At 41.7% G+C, this 17,959-nt stretch overlaps 1 protein-coding gene across 1 annotated transcript in view; it reads left to right on the top strand.

Moving 5' to 3' along the window:
* Positions 1 to 8,370: 8,370 nt before the first annotated feature.
* Positions 8,371 to 17,959, top strand: part of fer1l4 (fer-1 like family member 4) — a gene marked incomplete at both ends in the record, with an annotated part of 54,642 nt that continues 45,053 nt past the window's right edge. Inside the window, 7 exons of the mRNA XM_079556163.1 lie at positions 8,371 to 8,449; positions 8,535 to 8,590; positions 12,276 to 12,364; positions 15,122 to 15,221; positions 15,883 to 15,977; positions 16,829 to 16,873; positions 16,948 to 17,109. Of these exons, the coding sequence (XP_079412289.1) occupies positions 8,371 to 8,449; positions 8,535 to 8,590; positions 12,276 to 12,364; positions 15,122 to 15,221; positions 15,883 to 15,977; positions 16,829 to 16,873; positions 16,948 to 17,109 (626 nt within the window). The remainder of the gene's footprint in view (positions 8,450 to 8,534; positions 8,591 to 12,275; positions 12,365 to 15,121; positions 15,222 to 15,882; positions 15,978 to 16,828; positions 16,874 to 16,947; positions 17,110 to 17,959) is intronic.

Here is a 17,959-nt window from a genome sequence, read left to right as displayed (position 1 = left end):
TCGTTGTGGTGCATCCTTTGGCTGGATTTGACCGAGAATAGTGCACTATTGACTGGGTGTAGTCGACTTCAGTGATTCATGAGCTGAAGGGCAGAGATTTGCAGTTTCTCGGGTTAAGGTTATCTATTAATAGTATACACTGCAGAAAGTGAATATCAAGCATTGGCTTAAATGACTTGAATTGAGGAAATGTTTCTTGTTTAAAGCTCTCATTTAGACTTTTTTGCTGATCTAACCAAGTTTATTTTGCTCTTTTGAGGACGTCTGTGACTAGTTCTAAGGTAAATCTCACTTGAAATAAGAAAGTAAAATTGCCAATGAGATAAGACCAATGTTCTTACCCCATTGGCAAAGAAAATTACTTGAAATAAGGACGAAATGTATTGAAACGAGTCAGAAACGTCTCAAAACAAGTGAAATGATCTGCGTCAGGAGCCCACCTACATCTTTCATTGTCAAAACATCTCATCTTACACTGCAAAAAGTGCCCCACTAAAAACAAGGAAAAAAAAATCTTAAAACAAGATGTTTTGTCTTGTTCTAAGGAAAAAATTCTGCCAATGGGGTCAGCATTTTTTTCTTGCTAAGAATTCTTATTTCTAGAATATTTTTCTTATCATAAAACAAGAAAGAAACACTAAATTTAAGCAAATAAATAGCTAGAATTAAGCAAAATGTCCTCAGAAAATGGAAAACATTCTTATTTAGTGAAAAATCGTGGGATATTTTACTTAAATGTTGCTTGATTTAAGCAAAATGTTCTAAATGACACACATTTTTGAGCAAAATGTTCTTAATAAATACTAATATTTGAGGAAAATATTTCCGCGCCCGGAGACCCGTCTCCATGATGTGGAGTCAGGCTGATGGTCAGAATCACCTGCTGGAGGATTCACCTATTGTACATGTTTTTAGTGGCAGACACGGGGAGAACATGCTCCACACAGAAAGGCCCCGTCCTGGTGGGAATCGAACCCGGGACCTTCGAGATGTGAAGCTGAGGCTCTAACCGCTGTGCCACCGAGTCGCCCACTTTAAAGAATGGAATGTATTTTCTCTCTGTGAGAATCAGTTCTTAAATTAAGAGTTGTTTTGATCTTAGTTTTTCTTAACCCCTTAACTCCCGCCTGAACCGAGCAGATTTTCTTCAGTTTGGCTTTACCCCAATCCAAAAGCTTCTGGAAAAAAGCTGTGATGAGATGGGCGTTCGGCTTGTACCTTATTAATGCTGAAGGAGCAAGTCTTAAAGTAAAGCGTTACCCTTTTATTTCAGGGAATGAATGCTTGTTCCAATGGGAAACGTATTTCAAGATTCGTCCTGGTGCTCCAGTGGCTCACACGGTAGAGCGGGTCGTTTCATCATCGATAGGTCGGGAGTTCGAATCCTGCCTCCTGACGGTACAGGCTGTCGTTGCGTCCTTGGGCAAGGCACTTCATCCACGTTGTCTGCGCACACTGGTGTATGAATGAGAGTGTGAATGGGTGAGAGGTTCCTTGCTTTAAAGTGTCTGTGCCCAGTGGAAAAGCCCTATGTAAGTGGAGATCATTTACCATTTAAAGGCTTTTAACACCTATAGGACTTACATATATACATTACAGGTTGTATAATTTGTTGATTTCATTGTTTTTATCTTTCTGTGAAGCACTTTGTTCTTCCACGGTGTCGTTGGAAAGTACTAATACATTTTGATTGAATGACAATAGTCCAAACATACTCAAGATCAGCATCATTATCTTTATTCACAACACTTTTTAACCTCTTAACTCCCGCCTGAACCGAGAGCATTTTCTCTAGTTCAGCTTTACCCAAATCCTGTAGGCCAGTGTAACGCCTCATTTGAAAGCTAAGACCTACAAAACTAAATGTATCTTTTTCCTCACGTCATCAGATTTTTTTTTTCATCACTTTATTTGTTGGGCAGTCGTCTCATTTTTGTCAAATTTTCGTGACTTTTTTTGTCACTTTTTCGTCAAATTATTCGCATTTTTTTTGTCAAATTCTTATCACTTTTTTGTCCATTTTTTCTCAATTTTTCATGAAATTTTTCTCACTTTTTTGTCAAATTTTTGTCCATTTTTGTCATTTTTTTTGGTACATTTTTTGACACTTTTTCGTCAATTTTTTCTCACTTTTTTTCACATTTTCATCATTGTTTTCGTCTCAGTTTTGTTGCTATTTTCACACCTTTTTTTCCAGAAGCTTTTGGATTGGGGTAAAGCTGGAGAAAATGTGCTCGGTTCAGGTGGGAGTTAAGGGGTTAAGCAATTAATCTATAAGCTAACATCGCATTTTTCCAGTGTAGTGATTTGTTGATAATTTAGAAGCACCTGAATAGAATTATCAAATTATGATGATTGGTTTATAAATGTTTTAATCTTTTATGTCTAGAATATCCATGACCGTGTGTTTTATTTATAGGACATTTGTCTCTTTTTGTTCCCGCCTCTGAACTGAACAATGAGTGGTAAATGACTGTGTTTTGGGACATTAACTTTGCGTCATGCCCTGTGCATTATTCACACACAGTCGGCCACATACCAGACGGATCTGGTTTCCCATGATGCTCTGGGACCTATGTCACATTTCCATTGTCCGTTCTCAGCCTCATGTTACAGAACTATACAAGTGTTACGTTAAACAGGAAATACTGGAATCACAAAATCATTTATTTTTCATTTATATAAGAGGCTCAGAGGTTTGAGCTTTTATAGTTGTGAGTTCGACCCCGGCTGAACAGAGCGTGAAGCTTCAACACTCATATACGAATGTGTTTATGGTCATATGTCCATTCTGGAAGAGCACAGAAGGGCCACCAGTCCCGCCTCAACCGAGCTTTACCCAAATCTAAAAGCTAAAAAGAAAAGCATCAAAATGGCGACAAAAAAGAGGATGAAAACAAAACAAAAATGTGCCGGAAAAGCAACAAAAAAAGTGACAAAAAATGTGGTGAAAAGGCAACAAAAACACGACAACAAAGCAACGAAAAAGGCCACAAAAACAAGACAAAAACACAACAAAAAGTTATAGAAAAATGTGACAAAAACACAACAAAAAGCCACAAAAAAAGTAATGAAAAAACAACAAAAATACGACAAAAAATTATAGAAAAATGTGACAAAAACACAACAAAAAGCCACAAAAAAGTAATGAAAAAACAACAAAAATACGACAAAAAATTATAGAAAAATGTGACAAAAACACAACAAAAAGCCACAAAAAAGTAATGAAAAAACAACAAAAATACGACAAAAAATTATACAAAAATGTGACAAAAACACAACAAAAAGCCACAAAAAAGTAATGAAAAAACAACAAAAATACGACAAAAAATTATAGAAAAATGTGACAAAAACACAACAAAAAGCCACAAAAAAGTAATGAAAAAAACAACAAAAATATGACAAAAAATGCGGCGACTTGACAAAAAGCTACAATCACTTTTGTAGGTCTCAGCTTTCAAACGAGGTGTTACACTGTCGCTCTCCAGTCAAGAAGCTTTTAGATTTGGGTAAAGCCGAACTGGAGAAAACGCGCTCCGTTAAGGCGGGGTGTAAGTGTCACATTCACGCTCATTTGGGCCAGACTGGTCAGAGTCCAGGGCTGTTTGTCAGTCCCAGTCCAGCCCCTGGGCCCGCAGGCGCATATTTGCCGGCCTTGAATCATCAGTCTTATCCCAGGGCGGCTGTGGCTACACTGCGTACCACCAAGTTTGGAGAGCGGATGAAAAATGCATGAAGTAAGAGATGATAGATGATACTTTATCGATCTCACAGATGGAGAAATTACATTACAAAAAGCAAGTCTTAAGCACATACACACACATTAACAGATAAATGATACACAGTACGTGCGGGAAGCAAGGTGTACATTTTTCGTCGATACAAAAGGGAGGGGTGGTGGGGGGCTAGTAGTGGTGAGGCGGACTCAGAGAGAGGGGGGGGTAGGATAGGGGAGAATAAAACAGATGAACTGCTGAGCTCTTCCCAGGAGATGGTGAAAGACGGTTGTGGAGCGGAGGGAGCTGCGCAGGAGGAAGAGGAAGGAGGAGGAGCTGACCAGTGCAGGACACCACGCTCTGAAACAGGGACAAACCCACTGTTTCAGAGGATCAGAGGGGACTGAAGGCAGCAGGTCTGGTTTCTTCCGGATGCTACGATTTCCCCCGACCTTCAAAAACACACAGCGGCCGCGCGGCTCAGTGGCAGCGGCTCAGGACTAGCACCTCGTGAACGCGCTGCCAGACGAGCCGGCGCCCAGCCTTTGCATGTCAGTGTTTTAGAGCATTCCTCATGTGCATATACTGTTACGATTTTAATTTGTTTGTCTATAAGAACGACCTTACGTTTCCTTCCTCGTCTCCGTGGACCAGTCCTTGAGCAAACACGGTTCCTCCCTTCATCAAACACACGCCGTCGCTGCAGCAGGCGAAGTTTGTAGCAGAAGTCTGGAGTGAGCAGAGGAGTGCACGTGAACAGGTGAGGGAATCAAACACTTGGCTTTATTTGACTTATTCCGGGTCTTTGTTTGCTTCATTCGAATTCTACTTTTTGCTGATTTTGTGTGTGAGCGACTCACCGTACGGCAGGGATCTCCTGGCAGTGGCGCTCATCGCTTTCTAAGTAGCTCCTCAAAGGCTTTGCCGCATTTCCACATGAGCTTGAGGAGACGATTTGGATTCTTTTTTCCCTCAACATGAAATATATTTATGGGATATGGTCAATATCAGGGCTGGGGCCAGTGTTAATTTCGTCAACTAAAATATTTAGTCTTAATTTTAGTCAAAGTGATATTTTTGTGACTAAAATTGGACTAAAACTAAATTAAAAGTTTCTCATGAGACTAAAACTATGACTAAAATGTCCAGATATTTTAGTCGACTAAAATAAGACTAAATAAAAATGAAAAGGAGAGACTAAAATCATCCAAACTTGTATTGAGCGTCTGAAAGAGCCTCAGATCATGTAAATCCTCTGTTAAAGGATCAGCTCTGAGCTTTGTTCATGTGGAGCAGCTCATGAAGCAGAGGAACAACATTAAATATGATTAGAATGAATATTATCAATATAAGTCGACTAAATTAGTCTTTATTTTAGTCGACTAAAACTAGACTAAAATTGAAAAGTTTTTTTGGACTAAATCTTGACTAAAATTAAATTACATTTTAGTCAAAAGACTAAAACTAAAATAAAATATGTCAAAATTAACACTGGCAGGGACAATACGCTTTAGATACAATACAATACAGGGGACCATTGCGATACAGTAAGTATTGAGTTAAACTTTTAAAGGGAAATATAGTGTTGTGTCCAAATTCCATATGACATTTATGAAAGTGTTAAATTGAAAAGTGCATCAATGCGGCTTAACAAAGAGATGTGTAATAATAATGAAGTGAAAGATAAATGCCTCCAAACACTAACTAACTCCCACCTGAACATGTTTTCTCCTGTTCTCCAAATTCTCCAAATCTAAAAGTTTCTTCAAAATGGTGACAAAAAACAAGAAGAAAATGACGATGTAAAATGACAAAAGTGACAAAAATCCAGCAAAAAAGTGACAAAAATCCAGGAAAAAAGTGAAAAAAAAATCCAACAAAAAATGACAAAAATCAAGCAAAAAATGACAAAAATCCAGAGAAAAAAGACAAAAATCCAGAAATAAAAGACAAAAATCTAGCAAAAAAAGTGACAAAAATCCAGAAAAAAGTGACAAAAATCCAGCAAAAAATAACAAAAATCCAGCAAAAAGTGACAAAAATCCAGCAAAAAGTGACAAAAATCCAGAAAAAAATGACAAAAATCCAGAAAAAAAGACAAAAATCCAGAAAAAAATGGCAAAAATCCAACAAAAAAGTGACAAAAATCCAGCAAAAAATGTGACAAAAATCCAGCAAAAAAGTAACAAAAAAGTAACAACAGTGCCATTAAAAAGTGACAGAAACACATCAGGGAAATAAAAAGTGACAACAATGGCAAAGAGGAGAGAATGCATTTGGTTTTGGCTGGTGGTAAGAGGTTTTAACAGAGGCCTATTGCAAATCACTTAATTTCGACCAAGAGACAAAAGGCATAGCATTTGCTGGAAGTACAAAGTCTATGATGTGTGCAAGATGTAATGTATTGTCTAGTAAAGATAGTAAAGTGAGAAACCTTCCTTAAAATATCATCTGGGATAATACTAGGGCTGTGTACCATAAACCAATACCAGCATGGAATATAAAAAGTTTAGGTATTGAAAGGATATGATTTGACCAAGTTTTGATGCTGTTGGTCCAGGGACAGCATTAAAACAAGTTCAAATAAATGATACAAAACAAATAGTCTTTTGTGAGTTTGGACCACAGCTAACATTTCCTCTTTTATTGTTTGCAATCAAAAAATCAGGTATAGGGCCTTTAAAGGGGCTAGATGCAAGTTTTCCATTTTATACTCACTACTGCCCTTCGGACCCGAATTAACACCTTTTGAGTGACAGGGCAGGATTTTAGAGGCTGTTGTGGTGAACAGGATTGAGCTCATTCTACACATTAGGACATGGCTGGAACATGTAGGGGGAGGAAAATACATCATTTTATCATTTTTAAACTCTGTATAGTCCTCAAAGCGCAGGGGTGTCCAAACTTTTTTCATGGGGGGCCACATATTGGAGCGTACACAGGGTATAGGGCCATGGGTCGGTGGTGAGTTCCACGAACCTCCACGAGGTTTAAATTGTGCCTCATGCCTTTATTTATGCTTAAAACCTTAATGCCAGCTCTGTCTCACAATAAAATGCTAGTTGTTAGAATTGTGTAGAATTATTACATATTAAATAAAAAGGACCATCTCTGATGATGTGAACTGATTCAGCAAGAAGCCCGAGGGCCACCAAAAATTGGTCTGAGGGTCACATTTGGCCCGCGGGCCCCACTTTGGACACCCCTGGTTTAACTCCTTTCCTCCCACCTGAACCGAGCACAATTTCTCCAGTTTGGCTTTACCCCAGTCCAAAAGCTTGTGGAAAAAAGCTGTGAAAATAGCAACAAAACTGAGACGAAAACAATGATGGAAATGTGACAAAAAAGTGATGAAAAAGTGGCAAAAATGTGACAAAAAATAAACCTGACTAACGCCAGGCTGCTGTGTGCGCTCGGATCATTTGGAACTGCACAGCAGCCTGGGGACCATGGCTGAAATTTTCGCATGGATTTGGGAACCAATCACAGAATGTGGAGGGACGGCAAGATGATGACGAGCTATTCGATATACGGAAGCTTGTAGTTTATTTACGGATTTTAAAAAAAAGTTTATTTACGGATCAAACATGACAGCAGCAGACACAACGTTATTTTTCGATCAAGCTTTAGGCCTTGTTCTAAATAGTTTAGCTCGAAAGTTTACAGCGGGTACGTCATACGTCATCGTATACGATGATACGATTGGCTGTGGCCTCGTGCAGACGCATGACAGACAGTTGTAGCGCCCCGTAAACCACACCTCTCCTACGAGAAAATTAATTGGTGGTCCCCAGACTAAATATCACTTGTGATTTTAGTCTGGGGTTAGCCAGGCTAACAAAAAATGACAAAAAAATGACAAAAAAGTTACAAAAAGGAGTTGAATACCCAACAAAAAAATGATGGAAAGAAAATCTGATGACATGAGGAAAAATACCCTCTCGGTTCAGGCGGGAGTTAAGAGGTTAAGTATCAAATCCACAAAAGCATCGTTCAGGTATCGGTATCAAAAACCAAGAATTGTTATTGAAATTGCGACTGCGTGTCTTTTGCTGCCTCTCGGCCAGAACTCCCTTGAAAAAGAGGTTTTTAATCTCAATAGGACTTTAAATAAATAAATAAAATGTAACAGTGCACAGCCATAGATATAACTCTCCAGGGTGGACACAGCTTTTGCTCTCTGCCATTTTTGTTACTTTAAAGTCGCTCACAGGACATAAAAAGGTTGGAGATCCTGCTATGATTACCCAACATCTACCGTAACATGAAACTTGCAACATACTCCAACTGTTTCTATCTTTCGTGCATGTTTGAGTCCGTCTCCTGATGAGGTGATGTTCTTTCGGGGTTTGTTTATGTCCAGACTTCAACTTACTCGATTCTTGATCAAATATTTTCTCTGTAGCTTAATTAAAACACCTTCACTCATGTGTTTGTCGGCAGAGCAACGTCAGACATTTTGTTTGCTTTGGGGCTGAATTACCTGTTTGTTTTTGCTCCAGGCCAACGCTCATTGTAAACATGCACATTATTTAACCGGGAGATTGGCTGTGGTCATGGGTTACGGGTTAAGTTTGTTTGTTTGTCCTCCTGCAGACTCCAAAATGTCTCCACTATTGAAAAGTTTGGGCAAAATGTGAAAGGACACTAGAAGATGTCGATCAGCGTGACTTTGAGGAAGGTGTGGGGTTTACCCGGCCGCAGCGACAGGAAGGTCAGCCTCACGTTCAGAGGTAACAGGAGCTCAGCGCTGCTCTCACAGTTAGATCTCTGTGTCGTTCTTCTTCTTCTTTTTGGCCTGATTTTTGTGTTCGACAGGTTTCAGTCACAAAACGAGGATCCTTCAGAGAGAGGACACTGCCGTCTTCAATGAGGTTAGACTCTCCCACGACTACACATAAACTTCTGCTTCTGCACACCAGCGTAAAAAGCGTTTGTGTTTTAAGCAGGGGCGGACTGGCCACAGAGCACAGAAGGGCCACTGGCTCTAGGGCCACCCATCTGGCCCCTCAATTTTCTCCTTAGTCTCTTACCCCCCGCCTTAAAGTGATAGTCTGTAAGTTTGCAAAGTGAGGAGAGTGAAATTTGAAAGTAAATTCCTCCCTTCTTGGACCAGAAAGCCCTTCTTAGTTTGCAAAATGAGGAGAGCAAGAACAGAATTTTCAAAAGTAAACCATCAAGCCCCTCCCCCTCCCCTCCTGATTGGACTCCTGATTTTTTTCCAGTGCACATGATGTGCCTAATTGGGTGCATTGACAGCATTTCTCCCATTTAACCTTAAAAATGTTAAAGTACTTTCTGATTTGAGTCATTATGTTTCTCAAAATCACCTTGAGTGCCAGAGGTTCTGTGCTGGAGGGCCGGATTTGGCCCCCGGGCCTGACGTTGCCTACCCCGGGCCTATACACATGAATCATGATAAAGTTAACTTTCTCCCCTTCTTTTTTGATCTGGCTGCTTGACTGGTGGTTATTAGATGTGAAAAGTTTGAGAATCTGGGCCCCAGGACATCAGTAACACATTTAAAAGCTTTTTTCTGATGTTTTTGTTTTACTGTACATCCTTAAACGGGCACAGGATGTGACACTGTGCAATCATACTGTACATAAAGGCCTTTTGCCAAGCAGTGACGTCATCACCAAACCCTTGCTTTTGTTGTGCTGTTTTAAAACCAGATTTAGCACTGTTTATCTCCCCTCTCTTTTGATAACGTCTTGTGTGTACATACAGTAAATCTTACAGTAGCTCTCGAGTTGTGATTTGAGGAGCTTCTATCAGTAATTGATCACATGGTGCATCTCCAATAAACTGTGCCGCTCCTGCTTTGCACACACTGGCCCTCCTTCACCACACACGACTGCCCACAGATACTGCACTGGTATTTATCAAATACAGCCCTCTGTGACGGGGTTCGTAAAACTGTGGTTCAAGACCCTGTGGTTGTTTTGTTTCTCTTTTTGTCATATACTCAAGGCAAGGCAAGGCAAATTTATTTGTAGAGCACAATTCATACACAAGGCAATTCAAAGTGCTTCACAGTTGCATAAATATAAGAAAACAAATACAATCAATAAAAACATCAACATAGAATTAATCAATTACAGTAAGAGGCAAGAGTGTAGATAAAATACTTTCAGTTATATGCATTTTTACGTTGTTTAGATTCGCTCTGTCTTGAGCAATATTTCACTCTGTCTTGAGCAATGTTTATTACTCACTCAGGAACCACTCATTTAGGGATAACTCATAAAGTCCGAGGTTGATCTTGGTTTAGTCATGAATCAGCCCTGGTTTTAGAAAGGAAGCAAACCAGATTCCTTTTAACGTTGTTGTAGTAATACCATGGCATCTTCATCAGGCTAGAGCAGGGGTTGATGGGTAATGTCGTCCACTGTTACAGGAACAGGTGAGATCGGTGTTTGTTTTCCAGGTGGGAACATTTGAAAGTGACGTCAAAGTAAATCTGATAAAACCCACTCTACACGTCATGTGGCTTTGTTTCCTCCGCTGTTTTTGCTGCAGGGAATTTCCAGTGGTGTTTTATTATGAATCACTTTGAATACTTTGGAATATACACTGCTCACAAAAACTTAGGGCACACTCAAAAAACACATCCTAGATGTCAATCAATTCGATTTTTCGGATGAAAATCTTTACTCATAGTGTGGGGCAATGTGTTGAGAACAAAATAACATAAGAATGATAAATGGAAATCAAATTCTCAGCCCCTGGAGGTCTGGATCCAAAATTAAAATTTCTACAGAATTTGATCCAAATTCTGTAGAAATTCCTCCAAACGAGTCTGTATCATCCTCAGTAGTGTGTGTGGCCTCCACGTGCCTGAATGCACTCCCTACAACGCCTGGGCATGCTCCTGATGAGACCACGGATGTCCTCCTGAGGGATCTCCTCCCAGACCTGGATCAGAGCATCAGTCAGCTCCTGGACAGTCTGTGGTGCGACGTGGCGTTGACGGATGGACCGAGACATGATGTCCCAGATGTGCTCTACTGGATTTAAGTCTGGGGAACGGGCAGGCCAGTCCATAACATCAATACCTTCATCATGCAGGACCTGCTGACACACTCTTGCCACATGTGGCCTGGCATTATCAGGCATCAGAAGGAACCCAGGGCCCACAGCTCCAGCATATGGTCTTACAATAGGTCTGAGGATCTCATCCCGGTCCCCAATGCCAGTCAGGGAACCTCTGGCTCGCACATGGAGGGCTGTGCGGCCTCCAATGAAATGCCTCCCCAGACCATCACTGACCCACCACCAAACCGGTCATGCTGGATGATGTTGCAGCAGCAGAACGTTCTCCAGGGCGTCTCCAGACTCTGTCACGTCTGTCACATGTGCTCAGGGTGAACCTGCTCTCATCCGTGAAGAGCACAGGGCACCATCGGCCAATCTGCCAATCCCTGTGTTCTCGGGCAAATGCCAATCGGGCTGCACGGTGTTGGGCAGTAAGCACCCCCCTCATACCACCCTCATACCCCCCTCATACCCCCCTCATACCACCCTCATACCCCCCTCATACCCCCCTCATACCACCCTCATACCACCCTCATACCCTCCTCATACCACCCTCTCATACCCCCCTCATACCACCCTCATACCCCCCTCATACCCCCCTCATACCCCCCTCATACCACCCTCATACCCCCCTCATACCCCCCTCATACCGCCCTCATACCCCCCTCATACCACCCTCATACCCCCCTCATACCCCCCTCATACCCCCCTCATACCACCCTCATACCACCCTCATACCCTCCTCATACCACCCTCTCATACCCCCCTCATACCACCCTCATACCCCCCTCATACCCCCCTCATACCCCCCTCATACCCCCCTCATACCGCCCTCATACCACCCTCATGGAGTGGGTTTCTGACCGTTTGAGGACCAACATGCACATTTGTGGCCCTCTGGAGGTCATTTTGTAGGGCTCAGTGCTTCTCCTGTTTCTCCGTGCACAAATGAACAGATAGCGGTCCTGCTGCTGGGTTGTTGACCTCGGTCGCCCCCCCCAGGTCTCCTAGTGTACTGGCCTGTCTCCTGGTATCTCCTCCAGGCTCTGGACACTGCGCTGGGAGACACAGCAAACCTTCTTGCCACAGCACGAATGGACGTGCCATTTTGGATGAGCGTCACTCCCTGAGCAGCTTCTGTGGGTTGTAGATGCTCCTCATGATGCCTCTAGTGGTGAGAACACTGGACAAATGCAAAAGTGTTCCAAAAATACAGTACAAAGGATGAAGACAGGGAAATGGTCTGTGGTCACCACCTGCAAAACCATTCCTCTTTTGGAGTGATCTTGCTAATTGCCTCTCATTTCCACCTGTGTCTGTTTAATTTCCACAACACCAAGTGAAATTGATTCACAATAAGCGTGGCTTCCTAACTGGATAGTCTGATATCCCAGAAATTTGACTGACTTGGAGTTACTTTGTGTTTTTTGAGTGTGCCCTAAGTTTTTGTGAGCAGTGTATTTTGAATTGCTCTTGGTACATCGTGTTTGTGTTTAACTGTGATTGTCTGTCTTTTCGCAGTATTTCCGCTGGCCTCACTACGGGAAACTGGGCAAAGACGAAGTGCTGACTGTCTGTGTTTACAACTGCAGCAGAATCTTCTCCAACAGGTCTGTGCTTTAAAGGGGAGGGATTTCTACAATGTTGTTCCCTGGTCAATAACATGTGTTCCGTTGTGTTTGGAGCCACTAGCAGCGGCTATTCTCAGCAGAAAAAGGTTCTCCTGAAATCATACTTATCCAGGAAATGTTTTTCTATCATCCAAAGCTCAGTTACATCATCGCAGAGTAAAAACACTTGCCTGCAGAGGAGAGAGAGCATAGACTTGTATTTACAGACTGTCATTGCTCACTCCTCGCCATTTAAGTTAATTACTCTATTCAAGAGAGAACCCATGATGGCGGCTCAGTGTCTTCCAACAGAGCATGTTCCAAAAAAGGGCAAAAAGGCTGGAAACGCCAAATCAACAAGTCTCTTCAGATTTCCAGGGTCTTTCAATGAACGCAAAAAGTAACAACTAAAAGTAATAATAATAACTAAAAACGTGTGGTTGCAAATATTTCACTCTTCTCAGAGTTGTCATGGGAATAAACTGTAATTTTATAAACAATAAAAAAAATCAGGGTATAAAGGAATAGGCCACCGTTTTTACATACTGAGATATGTTCTTACCTTAGCTTTGACGAGTTCTTTAGGACCTGTCTGATCTTCCCCCGTGCCTTCAGTCACGTAAACACAGCGCAGACGGCGTTAGCATTTAGCCTCTCCCTCTCTCCTCTATAGCTCCAAAACAGGTCAAGATAGAAGCTACCAAGCTCTTCCACGTTTTCCCTATTTAAATATGGTTACGTGAAGTGTTACACTACAAAGTATAATTACACAAAATTAAACAATGTGGATTTTCTAAGCGGATAAAAGGGGGAACTATATTGCAAGGCGTAATCATACCAAGAGTAGTTTGGCATCCGCACAGTAAAGTGAAGATTACTGCGGATTTCGAAGGGAGAGGCTAAATGCTAACGCCGTCTGCGCTGTGTTTACGTGACTGAAGGCACGGGTGAAGATCAGACAGGTCCTAAAGAACTCGTCAAAGCTCAGGTAAGAACATATCTCAGTATGTAAAAACGGTGGGCTATTCCTTTAAAGTAGTTTTTTCACATATGTCAAGTCCCCATTGGCTTCCATTGGTTTTGTAAACCTTCTGGAATCGCCGCCAGGGGGTGGTATCGCAGCAATGTTGCCCCGCATAAGGACTTGTTTTAGTTGTTTTAGATCAATATTGCATTTCCAGCTAACAAGGTGTAAGATGGTGATAACAATGTGTTAAGTAAGGATTAAACAACTCGGAGCCGTGCATTAGACGGTTATAGCGTCTAATGCGGCTCCTCGTTGTTTAATCCGCTTATACCAGGGTCCCACAAACGTAACATTTATAATAAATGTTTTTTTCATTTTCTAAACTCACTAAATATGCCAGACAACGGGACTATTTTGTGTGGGTTATTAGCCGGTCACTGAAGGCTGGTCTCAGAGCGAGTCATTCTCCGCAGCTATTACGAGGATCTCAGTCAGGCTCAACGACACAACATCAGCACAGAATCACAACACAACAGGACTAACCCGGAAACACTTTTCCCTGGAAGTAAACACCGATATGCGGCACTCGTGGGCAGGAGTTAGGCCCTATTTACCTTTTACAAGGTTTAACCTGAAGCTAGCTAGCTAGCTCAACCAGCTCAACTGTTTATGGAAACAGCTGCGGTGGAGTCGCTCACACCTGGGCCCCCCCAACTGAAACTTTTATGTTTGACTTTACTAATCCAGACAAATATGCTTCAATGCAGGATCATTTTATGTACGCCTGAAAATGATGAATAGCCTTAACCGTTTTCAATAGAAATGTAAAGCTCATATGTTATTAACAGTAGCTAACCTAGCTGCTCACTCTGCTCTACAAACATTTAGCAAACGTTTTGTTTTGGCCAAAAACGTTGAAAATAACACAAAATCCATCTCATACGTTCCTGTCAGTCACTAATTACGCCTTTATCTGATTCAGCTGTGTCATGCGTTGCTATGGCGACGCCACAGCGGAGTGATATCCCAGTGATTTAACTACCGGACTACGTGTGCGGTTATACCAAAATAATGCACCAGCCAATCAGAATCCAGTATTCACCCAGACCATGGTATAAAGGTTATTACCAAATACATACCAAAAGTATAATGCCTCCTCTTAAAGCAGTGCTAAGTAACTCATGCCCCTAGAGGCCCTAAGCGCCACTGCAGGTGTCGTAGCAAGTTACGATTTTTACTCATTCTGTGAGAGTAAATACTACGCTGACAGAAAAGACAGAGGGATTTTCTTCATCCAATTATGCAATGGAGATTTTTTTTTTTTCACTCAAACTTGGCTGTAACTATTGCCCGCAGTTAGCTTTGCCCGTTAGTCTGTTAGCTTCTTCTTCGTGATTCCACTAGTGTGTATTGGTGACACCAACCCGCTGGCAGCGAAGTTGCAATTGTAGTTTTCTGGCCAGAGACACCAGAGGGAGATGAAAGACTCCCAATCATCCCATTAACACTTGTAGTACCCCCAGAGGGAAAGGATTTATTAAGGTAGACAAGTTACTTAGTGCTGCTTTAAACACATTTTCTTTTTAAAAAACCCATTCCCTCCTACATTCTGAATGGGAAACATTACGCAAAATTGCACCTTCTAGTTTTGTATCGTCCCAAAACTCCAGCTCTGTCTGTCTGATTTTGTGGACTTTATTTATCTTGTATCTTTATCTTGTACCTTATGTAATGCTGTATTCTGTAAAGCGCCGTGTCGACTGAGCATAAAGATAAAGTTCTCATCTCAGACTGCTGGGTCGGTTGGAGGTCAGCCTGCAGCATGTGCTGTCGTCTGGACGGTTAATTCTCAGGGAACCGCTCACTGACACCAACTACAGTCTCACAGATGTAAGTGCACGTAAGTTTCTATCTTACATTTCTCTGTTTTTGGTCGAATTGAGATTATTAAACCGAAACGAACTGTGTAGCATCGTGTACCTGAGGGCGGGGACACATGACGGGGCACAGGTCTTTCTAACTCCCACAGTCGGTCTTTGCCAAATTCTGATATAATCAAACAACAGCAAGATAAAACTTTCATATCATTAGTCCATGAAATAGTCTCCCTTTATCAGTCAGAGAGACTCCAACTCTGGCCACTTTTAAAGCACGTTTTAAACTGTGGCTAAAGGAAAACCAGGCCTGTGAACACTTTTAGGTGTCACTGCATTTATTGTTGTCACATTTTGTTAATTGTAAATTGTGTATGTGTTTCCTGTCTCGGGACTACAGATGGAAACTAGCATCCCCGCTATAATCTGGCATATTTACAGTGCTCATGTGCAACTGTTCATTAATATGCATTGTCCCTATCAAATAATTCAATAAAAAGTAAAAAATATTAGCATTTCTACCAATGTTTATGTTTTAAATGTAATTTACTTTGTTCTATTTTAATTCTGCTTCTTCTTTTTTACCATTCTTTCTAGTTTAATTCCAAAACAGTAGCAATATCCCAGCTGTGTCATATTAACTTTATTCATAGATATGTATTTTTGTTGTGGCTTAGATTTACATCGAGTTGGACATCAGGTACCATCCAGTTCAAGGAGCAGCTGGAAATTGGGATGGCCATGACTTTATTCAACTAGAAGACAAGGACGAGTAAGAAGCACTTATTTATGACTGGAAATAATCAGAAATTCATTCTCATTCAAGGCCGTGGGAACCCAGGGTGCTGAGGGCGCTGCAGCACCCCCTGGTGGATAGTTTGGGAACTGCAGGCAATGTTTACCCCTTAACTCCCACCAGCAAAAATGGACAAAAATTTGACAAAGTGAGAAAAATTTGACAAAAAATTGAGAAAAAATTGACGAAAAATTACAAAAAATGACAAAAAATGACAAAAATTGACAAAAATTGGACGAAAAATTGAGAAAAAATGGATGAAAAAGTGACAAAAAAGTGACAAAAATTTGACGAAAAAGTGACAAAAAAGTGAGAAAAATTTGACGAAAAATTGAGAACAAATGGACGAAAAAGTGACAAAAAAATTACAAAAAGTGACAAAAATGGACAAAAAATTGAAAAAAATTTGGAAAAAAAAATTACGAAAAAGTGATAAGAATTTGACAAAAAAAATGCGAATAATTTGAGGAAAAAGTGACAAAAAAGTCACGAAATTTTGACAAAAATGAGTCGACTGCCCAACAAAAAAAGTGAGGAAAAAAAACCTGACGTGAGGAAAAAGATCAATTTAGTTTTGTAGGTCTTTCAAATGAGGCGTTACACTGGCCTACAGGATTTGGGTAAAGCTGAACTGGAGAAAATGCTCTCGGTTCAGGCGGGAGTTAAGAGGTTAATCAATAGGATTTATGCACAGAAAAAGTATTTTGGGGGTAAATTTTGTCCCTCAGCGCCCCCTAACTAAAATATCTTCCCACGGCTCTGTTCTCAGTTAAAGTTCTGAGTAAATATTTGTGGTTCTCCTTTTTGTAACGTTAAATGTTTTTCAGTTCAAGCCTGGTGTTCAGAAACTTTGCGTTCGATGACGTGGAGGGGTGAGTGTGAAAAGACTTTAGATACACAGTTTCTGGGGCTCACATTCAGCTAAGACACGACTCGTCGTTTATAGTCAGCTGACCGTGGGCCGTCCCAGCCAACTGCTGGAGCGTGAGGTTCGCCGTTTGGGACGGGAGTTGGTGACGAGTGGCGGCGACGACGACTACGAGAGCGATGAAGACTGGGATGAAGATTACACAGAGCTGGAGAGTGTCACATTCACACAGCTGCTCAGGTAACGGCCACCAGGGGCAGTAGAGAGTCATTGATTTAGGTCTAACTCTTGCATAAAACCAACAGGGGGCTAATTGAGCTATTTCATTCATGTTTAAATAATATATACAACCACCAGAGGCAGTAGAGTGCTATTTATTTAGGTTTGGATGCTGCATATAGCCACCAGGGGGAGTAGAGAGCGATTTAGTCATGTTAGGATCCTGTGTGCAGCCACCAGGGGAGTATAGAGTCATTTATTCATTTTGGATACTGTTGCAGCCACGAGGGGGAGTAGAGAGCCATCCATTGGATAAATTCTGAATCAATACTATTCTCGAGTATTAACAAAAAGGAAAGGGTTGAAGTTATTCCTTTTGCGTACAGCCAAAAGAAGGAGTAGAGAGCCATTTATTGACATCTAGCTGATGCACAGCTTGGGTTCCGGATCCCAACTCCTGGAGAGAGGCTGGACTCTCCATTTTTCTGGAGTTGCCGCCACGTGTTGGAGTTCACCCCGGTGGACGAGAGGGTCGCGTCCCTACGCCTTCGGGTCGGGGACAGGTCTCTCACCGTTGTTTCGGCCTACGGGCCCAACATCGGTGCAGAGTACCCGGCCTTCTTGGAGTCCCTGGGAGGGGTACTAGATAGTGCTCCGACTGGGGACTCCATTGTTCTGCTGGGGGACTTCAACGCCCACGTGGGTAACGACAGTGAGACCTGGGAGGGGGTGATTGGGAAGAACGGCCTCCCCAATCTGAACCCGAGTGGTGTTCTGTTATTGGACTTCTGTGCTAGTCACGGTTTGTCCATAACGAACACCATGTTCGAGCACAAGGGTGTCCATAAGTGCACGTGGCACCAGGACGCCC

This window comes from Gobius niger (assembly GCF_951799975.1).
Source record: "Gobius niger genome assembly, chromosome: 5".
Taxonomy (NCBI): domain Eukaryota; kingdom Metazoa; phylum Chordata; class Actinopteri; order Gobiiformes; family Gobiidae; genus Gobius; species Gobius niger.
This window is presented reverse-complemented; position numbering and strand designations above follow the sequence as displayed.